Below are 14,617 nucleotides of genomic sequence, written 5' to 3' on the forward strand. Positions count from 1 at the left end.
TCGGCTTCAAAGTAGAAAGGCCCATTAGTTGAAATAAGCATGAAAGTAACGCGTTTTACAAAATGGTTCATTTACATAATTAATAATTGTGATTTCAGTGTATCTGCATCATATCGAAAATTTTGGTTGGAAGACTTAAAAGGGATTTTATCGGAGTTAGTATCAGAGAATCAAGCTGCATATATCCCTGGTCGACATATTACTGATAACGTAGTTCTTGCACATGAAGCCTTCCATGCCCTGAAAGTACAAAAGAGATGCTCAACAAATTACATGGCGGTCAAAACAGATGTTAGTAAAGCTTATGATCTCCTGGAATGGAAGTTTGTTGAAGAGGTTCTACGTAAAAAAGGGCTTCTCTGAACGTTGGATTGAATTAATAAAAGCATGCATAACAACTGTGTCTTTTTCGGTACTGATCAATTGGAGTCTTTATGGTAACTTCACAGGTTCACGTGGCATACATCAAGGTGATCCTCTTACACCGTATTTGTTTATTCTGTGTGTGATGTCCTGTCCTCACTCATTCATGAAGCAGAAGTTGATAGAATCATTACACCATTACGGCTATCCATTGGAGGACCGGCTATATCACATCTGCTTTTCGCAGATGATTCACTATTCTTTCTCAAAGAAGATCTAAATAATGCTGAAGCACTCCTCAAGATATTCAAAGTATACAAACGGGGATCAGGTCAACTCATAAACCTTGATAAATCAACTATAAAGTTTGGTTCGAAGGTTTTTGATCATACACGTTCAAGTATTCAAGTCATGTTGAATATTCCAAATATTGGAGGTGGAGGAAAATATTTAGGTCTCTCCGAACAGTTTAATGGTCGGAAAAGTGAGTCTTTCAAATACATTAAAGACAATGTGCATACAAAAATTCATGGCTGGCAGACAAGATTTTTATCGACGGCTGGGAAAGAAATATTACTAAAAGCTGTTGCTTTTGCAATGCCAGTTTTCTCGATGAATGTTTTTGAACTTCCGATGCAAGTAGGTTTTGAACTTGATAGCATGATATCAGGATATTGGTGGGGATCAACAGAAAATCAAAGGAAACTTGCTTGGGTATCTTGGAAGAAGATGACCTTCTCTAAACAGGACGGTGGAATGGGTTTTAGGGAACTACATAAATTCAATCAAGCGTTACTTGCTAATCAAGTTTGGAAAATTATGCATCGTCCAAATAGTTTGGTTTTCAGAGCACTAAAACACTGTTATTTTAGAAGAACTGAGATGTTACAGGCGGGGAGAGGTTGCCAACTTTCTTTTGGATGGCAGTCATTATTATTTGGAAAACCACTTCTTGTAAAATGAGTACAACAGTGTATATAGAATGGAGTCAACACTGTAATCTCTGATAACTGGATTCCTACGAATCCACCAAGATCTCCATTCTGCTCCCATACACGAATCCGATATTACCGGTACAAGTTCTTATTGATCGAGAAACTAAAAAATGGAATCAACAGGAGCTTATGGATCTAATTGCTCAAGAGGACCATCATTTGATAAATAAGATATGTCTACCTAGTGACAATCTTCATGATTTAATTGTCTGGCCTTATACAAGAAATGGTGTATACTATGTGCACTCATGATATATGTATGCTAAGGGATCAGTAACATCTAATAATCAACTAATTCCCCCTTTATATCCTCATCCTGATATATCTAAAGCAATATGGAGTGCCGATACAACACCTAAGATCAAACATTTTCTTTGGAGACTTCTTTCTAAGGCTTTGGCAGTTAAAGAAAATCTCAGTTTCCAGCATATCTAGGTTGATCTTACATGTAGTCGGTGTTGTCAACATGTGAAGTCCACTGACCATTTATTTTTTCAATGCTACTACACACATAGCATTTGTAGGAGAATAGGTATTTCGACATCAGTCCTTTGTAATACAACAACAACGGTAGAAGATAAATTGTGATTTATTTTTGACGTGTAAAGTGATGATTCCATTGATAGAGTGACCCGACTAACTCCTATTTGGACGCTGTGGCGACTATGGAAAAGTCGTAATGGACTCACCTACTCTTCTAAGAATATATCTGAACCGCAGTTGGTTGATTTGATTGCTAGTGGTACATATGAATGTAATGAAAGAACCTTGATTACTTCTGATCGAGCTAATGTAATAGCTCGGATTCAACGACGACAGTGTGAAAAATCGAACCCTCCACCTAGAGGATGGGTGAAGTGTAACTATGATGTGTCTCATCATGAAGGTAATACAAACTCCGGAATGGGATGGATCATTTGAAATAGTACAGGTTTGTGTCTTGACTGTGGAATGGGACAATTTCAAGGAAGATCTAACATCATGGAAGCAGAGGGTTCTGCTCTAATATGGGCTATGCAAGCATGTTGGTCTCTAGGATACAAAAATGTCATCTTCGAAGGTGATAATATCAACTTGAATCAGCTCCTTGATTTTAGTTATGTTTTGGTTACAAAGTAGATATAAATCAGGTACTTTTAAACCGAAGTACCTATTGGGACCCGAACCCGAAAGTACATCGGGTTGTACCGGTTCTTTGAAGATTTACTAACTCGACCCGACCCTGATAGAACCCGAACCGGTTCCGAACCAAACTTTCATATAACCCGAATGGGGCTGATTTTGATGAACCCGAAAAACCGAGACTTGATTGGATAAAACCGAAACCCAATTGAGACCCCGAATACACATGCCTACATTTGACATAAACCATATCAAATGTTTCAAATGTTATTTATATGACTACATAAAATCTATACAGGTTTTTTGAATACGAATTATACATTAACTTCTACGTAATGTTATTTTTTAATATTAAGAACTTATTTATAAGAATTAATATTGTGTTTTTGGCAACATGATATATTATGCTAACTTATATAATTTTCACTAAATTCACTTTTAAAAAACGAATGTACTATTATTGATACTATAATATTTGTCACTTATCTATATTGATTTTAAACGGATTTATAACTGAATTAATTTAAGATTTTATGTTTATTTTTATACTATCATATTTTATTTTTGTGATTAACACTCCAATAAAATGAATATCCCTTTAAAAATATTTAAATATGTTAACTAATAATCCAACAAATGCAATAGATGAATACCAACCGATATTTTAAAAAATCTTTATCCTAATTTTTGATAAGTATAGCACCTCACCCAACTATTATAAATAGATATTCATACTCAAATTTTAAATCCCATACTTTGAAAATAAGAATAACAAATGATAAAACATAAAAAAATCAAGGGAAATTTGCCAAAATGGAACAAAAAATAGCATGGTTGTCCATTTGTTATAATACCATCCTTAAGTTGTTTCTTTAGTATATTTTTTCATAATTCCAAAACTAACCCTTGATTAATAAAATGAAACATATTAAAAATATGTAAAAGTTTAATTGAATTTTAAAAAGTTTAACAAAAAGGAAAAAAATGTTTTAAAAACGTTAAAATTTAAAAGTTTAATTTTTCTGTTAAAAGTTTAATAAAACTAAAAAGTTTACAAACGTTTTAAACTTGTTATAAAAATAAATATTTGTCAAAATTTTCCATATAAATTTTATTTAACATTTTTTATTTAAAATTTTTTATAAATTTTTATTTTTATAATGTTTACAAAGTTTATTTTTATTAAAGTTTTATTAAAAATGTTTTACAAAGTTTTATTTTTATTAAAAATGTTTTACAAAGTTTTATATTTTTTTTACAAACATTTTTAAAAAGTTAAAATTAAAATTTTTAATCTTTTATTAAAAATGCAATAAAAAGGAAAAAACATTTAAAAATAGTTTAATAGAAAGTTTAATAAAAAGGAAAAGTGCATACATGTTTTACAGAAGTTAGAATATTACAAGTATTTTTAGAATACTTTTTTAACTGAAACTTCCATAATTTTCGCCAAAATCAGACTTTCTTATCCGTAGAATGCACTTTCTACACTACGTAGAACCAAGACAAAAATTTCATATCAGATTCTACCTCATGTAGCGGTTCTAATAGTGTCTAGATTTTACGTTCCTAGAATTTTAGAATACCTCAAAAAAAAAAACAACTGCATTCATAGAAAAAGTAGCTAACTTTACAATTAGTAGAATTCACATTTTTCCTATTTAGAAGTAATTAAAAGTAAGTTGTTATTTTTTAAAAAAAAATAGATGAATTTGTTTAATCTGAAATTCAATTTCTACTAACCCATTTTTCGTAGAAGACGAAATCTAGTTTTAGTAGAACGTAATTAAAATTTTAATTTATATAAGTTATTTAACCAAAAAAATATCATTTTGTGTATATGGGTGTTTTATCAATTTTTATTTTTATTTTTTTATTCATAAAATTATATATTTCATTAAGTTTTAGAAATGAAAAGGGTAAAATAGAAAAAAATATTTTATACCGAAGAGACAATTACACTTTTTTGTTCCGTTTTGGTAAACTTTCCAAAAATAAATATTTAAATATGTGGCTGCACCGATGTCAACGCATGTAATGTCATGTTTCAGGCTTCCTAAAGGAGTGACGAAGAAAATAACGAGCACCCTCTCTCATTTCTGGTAGGGTGGAAGTGGAAATAAAAAAGGAATTCATTGGCTTTCTTGGGATAAAGTGTGTACTCCTAAAGAGGAAGGGGGGCTGAGTTTTAGAGTTCTTCAAGACTTTAATACAGCTCTGTTGGCTAAACAATTATGGCGGTTAATAGATAAACCAGATTGTTTGTTTTCAAAAGTTTTTAAAGGACGCTATTTATGGAATACCAATCTTTTGGACGAATACAGATCATACTCATCCTCTTATGGATGGAGAAGCATCTGCTCAGCTAGATCTCTGGTTTAAAAATGGCTAATCAAAAGAGTGGGAACATGACAATCCATCTCTGTATGGACAGATCTGTGGATCCCCGCTCCTCGTCCAAGGTTAGCAATACCAAAAACAAATACTCAATTTTTGAATCCTTCATTAAAGGTGGAACAGTTTATCAATCCGACTGACTGTTCATGGAATGTAGATTTGCTTAATTCTTATATACATGCTGATGATGTGAAACTCATTAGAGGTTTAGCAGTAAGTAGATCTCACAAACCAGACACAGTGGGATGGAGTTTTACGGAGTCTGGTAAATATTCGGTTAAATCAGGTTTCAGAACTGAATCTTTATATCCAGATAGAGTTCAGAGGAGTCATTTCTATGAACTAAATGTTAAACCGTTATTAGCCTTTTCTTGGAAACTGAAGTGTCCTCCAAAATTGAGACATTTTGTGTGGCAATTTCTTTCTGGTACGCTACCAGTTTCAAAGAATCTTACAACTTGAGGGATTGTTTGTGATACACGGTGTAGTATGTGTGGGGTAGAAGATGAATCAACTAACCAGGTACTCTTCGAGTGTCCCCCAACTTTACAAACATGGGCACTTTCTTGGATTCTTTCCTCTCCAGCGATCTTTCCATCATCGTCCATTTTCACCAATATGGATTATCTATTCTGGAGACTACCAAAAAAGGAGGATTTTAATTATTATCCATGGATATTATGGTATATTTGGAAGGCTAGAAATGACAAGATTTATTCAAACAAAGATGGCAACACACAGGTGATATTGCGGATGGCCGATGTGGAAAGTAAGATATGGATGGAGGCACAGTTAACTGTGAATGGTCCTGTGGAGAATTCCTATAGTGGGAGTTTACAACAATCTCCGGCCCTAGCCCTGGAAGTTTCTAGAGTTTGTTATATTGACGAAGCTTGGAAAGAGGAAGACATGTTTACGGGACAAGGGTGGTTTTGTAGAAACAGTGGCTCGACTGATGTCATGATGGGGGCAATGAATCTTTGTAGAAGTCTGTCACCTTTGCATGCTGAGTTTGAAGCACTAATTTGGGCAATAGAATGCATGAAGACCCTCCAATTTTCTGACGTAGTGTTTGCGACGGATTGTTCTCAGTTGGTGAAGATGGTGCCGACACCTGATGAATGGCCTGCTTTCTCTACACACATAGAAGAATTCAACCGCAATAAGACTTTCTTCCCTCACTTCTAGATCATACATATCTTTAGAGCACAAAATACATTGGCGGACAAGCTTGCACGCGGTGCGAAGAGTTCTCCTTCAGCTTTGCTTTATGTTGATTCAATCCCATTGGTTTGGCTTGCTAGACCGGTTGGAGTTTCTAGTTAGTTTTTAGTTGATGTTGTCAAAAAAATATGAAAGAAAAAATAAAGGCAACTTTAAATCAATTATGAATAAAACAAAAACAAATCCGCGATTTTTAAACGCTGTCAAAATCTAGTATTTAATTAATTGATATAAATAAATCAAAAACAAATCTGCGATTTCTAAGAGCTGTCAAAATCTAGTATTTAATTAATTGATATCCACAGTATTGCATTATTACAAAAGTATTAAAAACAAATTTACAAATAATAAACATGAAAAGCTTAACTTAGCTAATGAACAACACATACATCAACTATTTTTCTTGTCTTTGCTTTCGACATTTTAGAGTACTCATAATACTATGATTAACTTAAGACCGTGATTTGGCAAAGGTTATGCAAGTAGTGAAAACATTAAATCTTAGAAAAACATGTGCATTTAAATGGGCTGGAGGAGGCTGAAAAAACCAATAAAAACCGTGTGTGCGCGCGTGGGAAGGAGGAGCCTGAAAAAAAGAGAGAGAGAGAGAGAGGAGAGAATTCAAATTGGCGCTCAAGATTTTAAAGTTTTAACGTATCTTCCCCCCCAAATTTTTCGAATCCAATTTTCTTAAATCCCTCCCAAATCAATCAATCAAACCATCGACTCTAGTGGGAAAAAAAAATGTCAGATCTGCCGCCGGAAAAAACGAACATGGAGCTATCATCATCGTCTTCCATGCCGGGGTCTTCTTCCTCTCTTCACCATTCCTACAGTCGGAAACAGAAATCCCTGGGCCTTCTTTGTACCAAGTCAGTAATCACATTTCTCTACAGTTTTGGCTTCTTTGATTACTTCTAATCTTCTTCCTCCACAGTTTCTTAGCTCTTTACAATCGACACGGAATCGAAACGATTGGGCTCGATGACGCCTCCTCAAAATTAGGTTTTTTTTTTGCCCCCTATTCTATGTGAGATTAGGATCTGAATATTGATTTTGGAATTTGGTTGCAGGAGTTGAGAGACGGAGAATCTATGATATCGTTAATGTTCTCGAGAGTGTCGGCGTGAGTTTTGTTCCTTCCTTTCTTCACTGCTTTCATTTTCTTTTTAATCTCATCTCTTATGAACTTTAGGTTTTAACAAGACGAGCTAAGAATCAGTACACATGGAAAGGATTTGCCGCAATTCCCGCTGCCTTAAAGGAGCTACAAGTTAGTTAGTTTTCTTCTTCTAGAATTCAACATGTGTCTATTTGATTTTGCGGATTTGAATAGTGTTCCTGATGATGCAGGAAGAAGGTGCTAAAGACACTTTTCACCGTTTTTATGTCAACGAGAATGTCAAAGTAGGTTAATTTGGATTTGCATCTCTGTAACTTGTTCTCTTCATGATGGTCTGCTGAATTTCAGGGATCTGATGATGAGGATGATGAGGAAGAGTCTTCTTCTCAGCCTCTTTCTACTAGTCAGACTGATACCTCAAAGCCATCTCTTCCCGATTCCTCCAAAATTGGTACTTTTTGTTCTAACTTAGAATGAGAGCCATCTTGTAGCACTCGGACCGACCTTTTTGCCGAATAACAGAGATAGTATTCATGAGATATAATGTTGATTTGCTGACATTTTTCCTTTGGTGGTTATATGCATGTGTGACAGATAATCGTCGAGAGAAATCTTTAGGACTTCTTACTCAGAATTTCATCAAGCTCTTTATTTGCTCTCAAGTAAGTGAGAAAGCTAGATATTTGTTTTTTACCAACTAAGAGTTTCCATTGAGTTACTTTATATATATATATATATATATATATATATATATATATTCTTCTGAATGTATAGGCTACAATCATCTCCCTCGACGAGGCTGCAAAGTTACTGCTTGGAGATGCCCACAATACATCTATAATGAGAAGTAAATTATCTTAGTTTTGTGGCTTTTTGGCTCTTTTTGTTTATGTTTGCTTACTCACTTGAGATAATTGATTACTCTTCTGTAGCCAAAGTGAGGCGGCTCTATGATATTGCAAATGTCTTGTCATCCATGAATCTCATTGAAAAGGTAAACTAAATGCTGCAGTGTTTCATGAACCATATCAATGATCTGTAGATGTAAATTACCCTTACTTTATGTTTCTCTTGGTGACAGACTCACACCTTAGATTCTAGAAAACCAGCTTTCAAATGGTTAGGATACAATGGTGAGCCTACTTTCACTCTGAGCAGCGATTTGATGATGCAAGCCGAATCAAAGAAACGAGTTTTCGGAACTGATCTTTCAAACGTCAGCGTCAAGAGAAGCAAAACCCATGACAGTGCTACGGAGAGGAGTCTGAAGATGAAACACCATGCAATAGCGGAGAGTTCTTATAACAGAATCTTCGATGCTCACGAATCAAGACATGGATCAAGAGGTTATGAGTTTGGTCCTTTTGCACCAGCCACTGGTACATATCCAACTGCTCCTCTGGAGGACAGCTCAAAGAGAGCTTTTGATGTGGAGAATCTGGTTTCCGATTACCGTCCCTCGTACCAAAACCAAGGTAGCATATCGCATCAATTTGATATTTTGACAAAATATTAAAACATATGAAATTAACTTTTTTTGATGAACAAAATTTCAGTTTTGAAAGACCTCTTTGGACATTACATGGACGCGTGGAAGTCATGGTACAGCGAAGTCACCCAGAAGAATCCATCACAACACCATTAGATTTAGAGCTACTCTTCTTCATCTTCTTTTACCTGTGAACCATTTTATTTTGGTCTATAACTTAATATGTTTGTCTACAAAATTCCCCCTATTTTAATTTAATTTAGAACAAATCATTATGACACTTGTTATTTTCTCTTTCAATTCCAATATAAGTAAGTGCTTACATCCTTTATACTCCGCTTCGAATTCAAAAACCCTAAAATCCAAAGGTTCCAAGGTACGAGATCTCATCTTTCTTTGCTTGCTGTTTACTCTATGACGTGGCTGGTTTGTTTTAGGATTGCTATGCAACAGTGTTGGTCTTTGATGATTTTAGTTGGTTACATGTACAAAGATGTCGTCCCGGGAAGAGAATATCTACATGGCCAAGTGAGCCGACGAGGCTGAGAAATATGATGACATGGTTGAATTCTTGGACAAAGTTGCAAAGACCGTGGACACTCCAGAAGAGAGGAACCTCTTGTCTATTGCCTACAAGAATTTGATTGCTGGTAGGAGGGCTTCGTTGAAGCGCACCCGCTCTATTGAGAAGAAGGAAACAAAAAAGGGAAACACTAACAACGTCTCCATTATCAAGGACCACAGAGTCAAGATTGAGAGTGAGATCGCCAAGATTTGTGATCGGGTTTTCAACCTTATCGACTCTCACCTCCTTCCTAGTGCATCCACGGCTGACTCCAAAGTATTCTACCTCAAAATGAAGGGAGACTATCACCGTTACCTCTCTGATTCCAAGACTGGAGCTGAAAAGATAAAAGCTGTCAAGCGCACTCTTGAGGTGTACAAGTCAGCCCAGGTTATCTTTCTTGCTCTTTAGCTTGTAGAATGATAAGAGAACGTCTTGTCTGACTAATGCTTCTTTTGTTATGTAGGCTATTGCTCTTAATGATCTGCCTTCCACTAACGTAACGTACCAAGACTGGGGCTTGCTCTTAACTTCTCTCTTTTTTACGATGAGACTCTCATATCAACCAAGGCTGCGCTTAAGACTGCAAAGGCTGTATGTGTTGCTTCCTCTCATTTAGTATTATAGTTTATGTTATGCGATTATCATCTATTCTCCCAACTGTCCTGTTTGATAAAACTTAGAGCTTCTTTTTTTTTGTTCTGACAATCGTTACTGTGCAATTGTATTCATATTATGGCATAAATGTGTTTATGTGGCTAATCTCATATGATCTAGTAATGGTTTATAGATTGCTTATCATCGCGTTTCGAAGATAGATATTGTAGTTGATTGTGATGATGATGTGCATAATTTGGAAAGTAGAGTTTCCCTTACACTAATTATATATAGATGATGTTCTGATTTTGTAGTTTTGATTTTTTTTTTTTTTTTTTTAAATATGATGATGATGGTACGCTTTCGAAGCGGCCATAACTGAAATGCACGGAGTGAGAGAGGAATCATACGAGGAAACTGCATTGATCATGAGTCTTATCCTTGACCGTATCACCCTCTGGACTGATGAACTCAAATGGTCCTGAAACTGTCCTTTGCTTTCACTATATATGATTGCGTATCATCATCATATGATTGCAAAAGTTTGTATTAAGATCCCCACGTATTATTAATCTAAATTGGTTATCAGCCCAACTGCTACACCAATGGAGTATATGATTTTGTGTAAATAAATAAAATTAAATAAAAAAAGGTTTTCAAATATACTTCAATCTTCGCAAAATCAAACAATTCACACCATTAATCATAAAAAGATCACACGAATCCAAAGTAATAATAATGTAACAAAAGGAGATGAATATCATCAGTTCTTCTTGGTGGTGGTTTTGTTATACTTGTCTTTGACCCAATTGAGACCCAACGAGGTTCCTATCTTGACTTTCTTCAACCCGGAACTCGCCACCGCTTTCGTCTTCCCCAATCCAGCCTCCACCTTCTCTTTGTATTTTCCCGACGCGCCACCGCCGCTTTTACCGTCATCTGTCGTTTTTCCAGAAGCTTGATTGCTGTTGTCCCATTGATCCGCCCAAGAATTTTTCTCCATATTTTCCTGAGACGAGAGAGATAGAGATTTGATTTTATTTGATTAGGTGAGAAAATGTATTTATTTAAATTCATTAAATTGTGATTACATTTTTAGTTTTTATATATATAGATGGTGGGTAGAGAAAAGATTATTTCTCTTTCTTATTTGGTCAAATATGAAGATTTTTTTTTTTTTGGCAACATCAAATATGAAGATTACTTCTTCTATTATAGTTGACAAAAATATTTTGATTGACGTTTCATCAGTCGGAGCTGTGAATTAAATTATGGTTAACTGAATATCTCTTATTAGCGTGTAATAATGACAATTTCTTAATTCTTGCGACGAAATAGTCCAATAAATGGTACTTCCTCCACTGTATGAACAATGTCATTTAGACGTTAAAAAAAAGCACAATGTCATTTTTCATATTTTTTTATACAAATTAAAAAAATTGTAAAATATATTTATATTCTTATTAATATATTTCTTCAGCCAGTAGCCTTTAATGTGAATATAATTACTTATACAATTAACGCATTTTACAATCAATATTAAACTTAAATAGATATAATTAAATTATAAAATAACACTAGAAACACGTCGAATGATATTTTTTATGAAATAAAAAAATATTACTTAATAGAATTTTAATTACTTGAACATAATCAAAATTTTGATTTTAGTTATAAAACTAGACTATTTATTTATTTTTTCATATAAGGAAAAAAATAAAATATTTATTTAATAAAATGCAAAATATCTTAAACGACAATGAAATCACAACTAGTCTTTTATAACCAAATAAAACATCAAGCTACTTTTACTATTTATTTTTGTATAGTCTAAAACTAAGGAAGAAATCTACTAAGTAAAAAGTAATTTAATTAAAAACAGTATACGAAATCTAAACATAAACATTTATGAAATTTTAACCTACGTTTGATAAAAATCAAAGTTTTGGTCAAATTCCAAATTGATCCCTTGGAGATTTTTAGTGAAGTCTGCTAATTATAGACTTCCAATGAAATTTATTCTTAGAAGTTAAAAATTTGAATAAATGAAAAATTAATTTACTTAAAGTATCCTTACCCAAAAGTATTCCATATTTTTTTTCCAAAGAAAAATAAGACTTCACTTAAAATATGCAGTGTACAAATATCAAACAGGTCAGTTGCAAAATTAACATGTTTGTTAAATAACTGTATTTAAGATTTACCTAGCATAGTAAACTTGTAGAGAAGCTTGTTGTTGTATTTGATGGAATGGCGTGGCGATAAACTTCGCTTCTACGACTGCCTCCCCAGCCGTTGCAAACACTGAGCGAGAACGGTAAAGGGCGCACAAACTATATCGTTGCACGGGGATTCACCAAGCTGGGGCAAACTAAGCCGTTCGTGGTTGGTGGGGCAGATTAGGAATGTGAAGGCCTTTACTTCGAAAGGAGACCCGCCCACTATTACCACAAAAAAAGCCATACTCTTTTCCTTCGCTACCATGAACCACCATTTTTGAGCTCTTAAAGCTTTAGAATTCAATTTTCAACCATTTGTTTCTCATTCTAAACCAACAAATCTTCATTTTCTCCCATTTCCTCTACATTTCCATATAAAAAACTCTCGTAACTTTTATTTTCATAATCACAAACTTCATATTTTCAAATACACCCTAACCATTTCTTCTTATTTATAATAATGCCATCATAATCAATTTTTTCAACCACCATGAACCACAATTTTTGAGCTCTTAAAGCTCTAGAATTCAATTTTCAACCAATTTTTTCTCATTCTAAACCAACAAATCTTCATTTCCTCTACATTTCCATCTAAAAATTCTCATAACTTTCATTTTCATAATCACAAACTTCATATTTTCGAGTATCTTCATTAATGAATCGTCAAAGATGCTTCTTTTTGCTCATATTTGGAGTTTGGACGGCTGAAAATGTTGGAAACGAGCTTTACACTAGAAAAGATAAACTATTTACATGATTTTCGTCAATTTTCAGATCTGTGTTATGGTAGTATACTGTTTTATATGTCTATGCCTTTGTGTAGACGTACGATACAGTCTACTTGTCAACACACAAGTCAGTTTTGCAATTTACCAAATGTTTTTTTTGTAACACAGACTTTCCCAGTAGTCTTCGTCTTTACCTTTGACAACAAAAACAAAAAATTTGAAAGATTAGCCAAAACGTCTACGTAAAAGAGGTTAGTTTTGCATTTGACCGAAGTTTTGACTTTTCAAAGTAGACTTCATCGGACTATCCGAGAAGTCTACAAAATGTCAGTTTTGCATTTGACCGAAACTTTGATTTCGTTTAATAGGTTCGTTTTGTTTTTGACTAAAAAGTTTAAAAAGTAATAATTTTTAAAAAAATTGTAGACTTCATATGCAGTCTTTTTATATTAGAAAAAATGCATACTGCGTGTAAAGTCTACTTTTTTATTTTGGTCAAATGCAAAACTAACCCGTCGGATTTGAAAGAGACTTCACGCGAAGTCTACACACTTGTAGACATTCATTTCAATCTACTTGTTGAAAGTCAAACATAGTCAATTGCAAAACTAACCTCTTTCAAAAAAATTCAAACATGTAGACTGCATATGAAGTCTACTTCAGAAAGTCAAATCCTGGGTGAATTTTGGTCAATAGCAAAAACTAATCTTTTTAAAGTGTAGACTGAAATGGAAGTCTAATTGTATAAAACCACAACTTTTTTCAAATATAAAAAGTAATTCGTAAAATTTGAAATTGCAAAAATCAACTCAAAGAGTAAATCTACTTGACAGTCAGTAAACTAAAAAGAACGGTCTACATCTCTGTAGACTAAATATTAAGTCTACAGAGAAAAATCTATAAAATGTGAATTTGTGTATTATTCATAAGTTTTTTTAAGATTTTTTTTCCGATAGTGAGTATAAGTTAATCTTACTGGTCTTGAGTGATTTTGAAAAGAAAATCTGTTATAATTATATATGAAACTATCAACTTTTTGGTTTGACTATGTAGTTAAATAATTAGTGTAGATGTCTTTGTAAGTCTAGTTCTGTAATTGGAGGTTATGTGAAACTTATGTTGAATTTGTGGATCTTGAGTCATTTTTATGGGCGACTCTTGTATTAAATTGTTTTAGAGTTGTGTTAAGCGATGAACCTATGTTAAACTTGGGGATCTTAATTTTTTTTTGTATTTTTTTAAAGGTTGTACTTGTATTAAACAAGTCTGCTTTCTAACGGGTAGTTTGATACAAAAGCACAATCACCAAAGTGGTCATCGCTGAATATGTAAGTTATTACATAATACATCAGTTTGATACAAAGAGAACAATACAATGTAACCTCGTACAAAAGTACAATACAAATGCCTACTACAAACATCTTATTCTCTCTCATGATAACTATCAAAAACTTCATCTATCTTCCAATTCTAGCCAAAAAAGTGGTTGCACAATCACCAAAGTGGTCATCGCTGAATATGTAGCTTGTGACATGCATGCTTGATCCTTATAATAAGCATGCTTTAAGACAATCTCGTTTATCTACAAAAGTAGATTAAACACACATATTTAGAGAATATTGATCTAGAAAGTCAAAGTAGCACCCGTATACGTAAATAGAAGAAGCCTAGCAGAAGCATTTTTTTCTTCTTACCCACATGATGGCTGTTAACCGTGTGAATTCATCAGGAAAAGAAGCTCTTCGCACCAGTATTTCAGTCATGCGACCATAATATACAGCCTGTAGTAAACGAG

General features: G+C 33.7%; 2 protein-coding genes and 1 pseudogene across 2 annotated transcripts; 2 read left to right on the forward strand and 1 right to left on the reverse strand.

Annotated features, from left to right (window-relative positions):
• Window positions 1-6,689: 6,689 nt before the first annotated feature.
• Window positions 6,690-9,044, forward strand: LOC106419865 (E2F transcription factor-like E2FE). The gene is made up of 11 exons (XM_013860707.3): window positions 6,690-6,973; window positions 7,039-7,106; window positions 7,175-7,227; window positions 7,297-7,374; window positions 7,455-7,508; window positions 7,573-7,675; window positions 7,819-7,886; window positions 7,999-8,071; window positions 8,157-8,218; window positions 8,306-8,699; window positions 8,781-9,044. The coding sequence occupies exons 1-11, from the start codon at window positions 6,846-6,848 to the stop codon at window positions 8,867-8,869; spliced, it is 1,170 nt and encodes a 389-aa protein (XP_013716161.1). The 5' UTR covers window positions 6,690-6,845; the 3' UTR covers window positions 8,870-9,044.
• Window positions 9,045-9,225: 181 nt separating this feature from the next.
• Window positions 9,226-10,437, forward strand: LOC106419866 (annotated as a pseudogene).
• A 76-nt stretch (window positions 10,438-10,513) lies between these two features.
• Window positions 10,514-10,954, reverse strand: BNACNNG65480D. Its single transcript, XM_013860708.3, has one exon. It carries the CDS (start codon window positions 10,876-10,878, stop codon window positions 10,639-10,641), a length of 240 nt encoding a protein of 79 aa, XP_013716162.1. The 5' UTR covers window positions 10,879-10,954; the 3' UTR covers window positions 10,514-10,638.
• Between the last annotated feature and the right edge of the window lie 3,663 nt (window positions 10,955-14,617).

Source organism: Brassica napus, chromosome A1 (assembly GCF_020379485.1).
Source record: "Brassica napus cultivar Da-Ae chromosome A1, Da-Ae, whole genome shotgun sequence".
NCBI lineage: Eukaryota > Viridiplantae > Streptophyta > Magnoliopsida > Brassicales > Brassicaceae > Brassica > Brassica napus.

Excerpts from the sequence above, each read along its gene's own strand:
- LOC106419865 (XM_013860707.3), top strand. The coding sequence starts at position 6,846 with ATGTCAGATCTGCCGCCGGAAAAAACGAACATGGAGCTATCATCATCG. Across the intron at positions 7,509-7,572 it reads ATGTCAACGAGAATGTCAAA|GGATCTGATGATGAGGATGA; the intron begins GTAGGTTAATTT and ends GCTGAATTTCAG. Across the intron at positions 7,676-7,818 it reads TCCCGATTCCTCCAAAATTG|ATAATCGTCGAGAGAAATCT; the intron begins GTACTTTTTGTT and ends CATGTGTGACAG.
- BNACNNG65480D (XM_013860708.3), bottom strand. The coding sequence starts at position 10,878 with ATGGAGAAAAATTCTTGGGCGGATCAATGGGACAACAGCAATCAAGCT.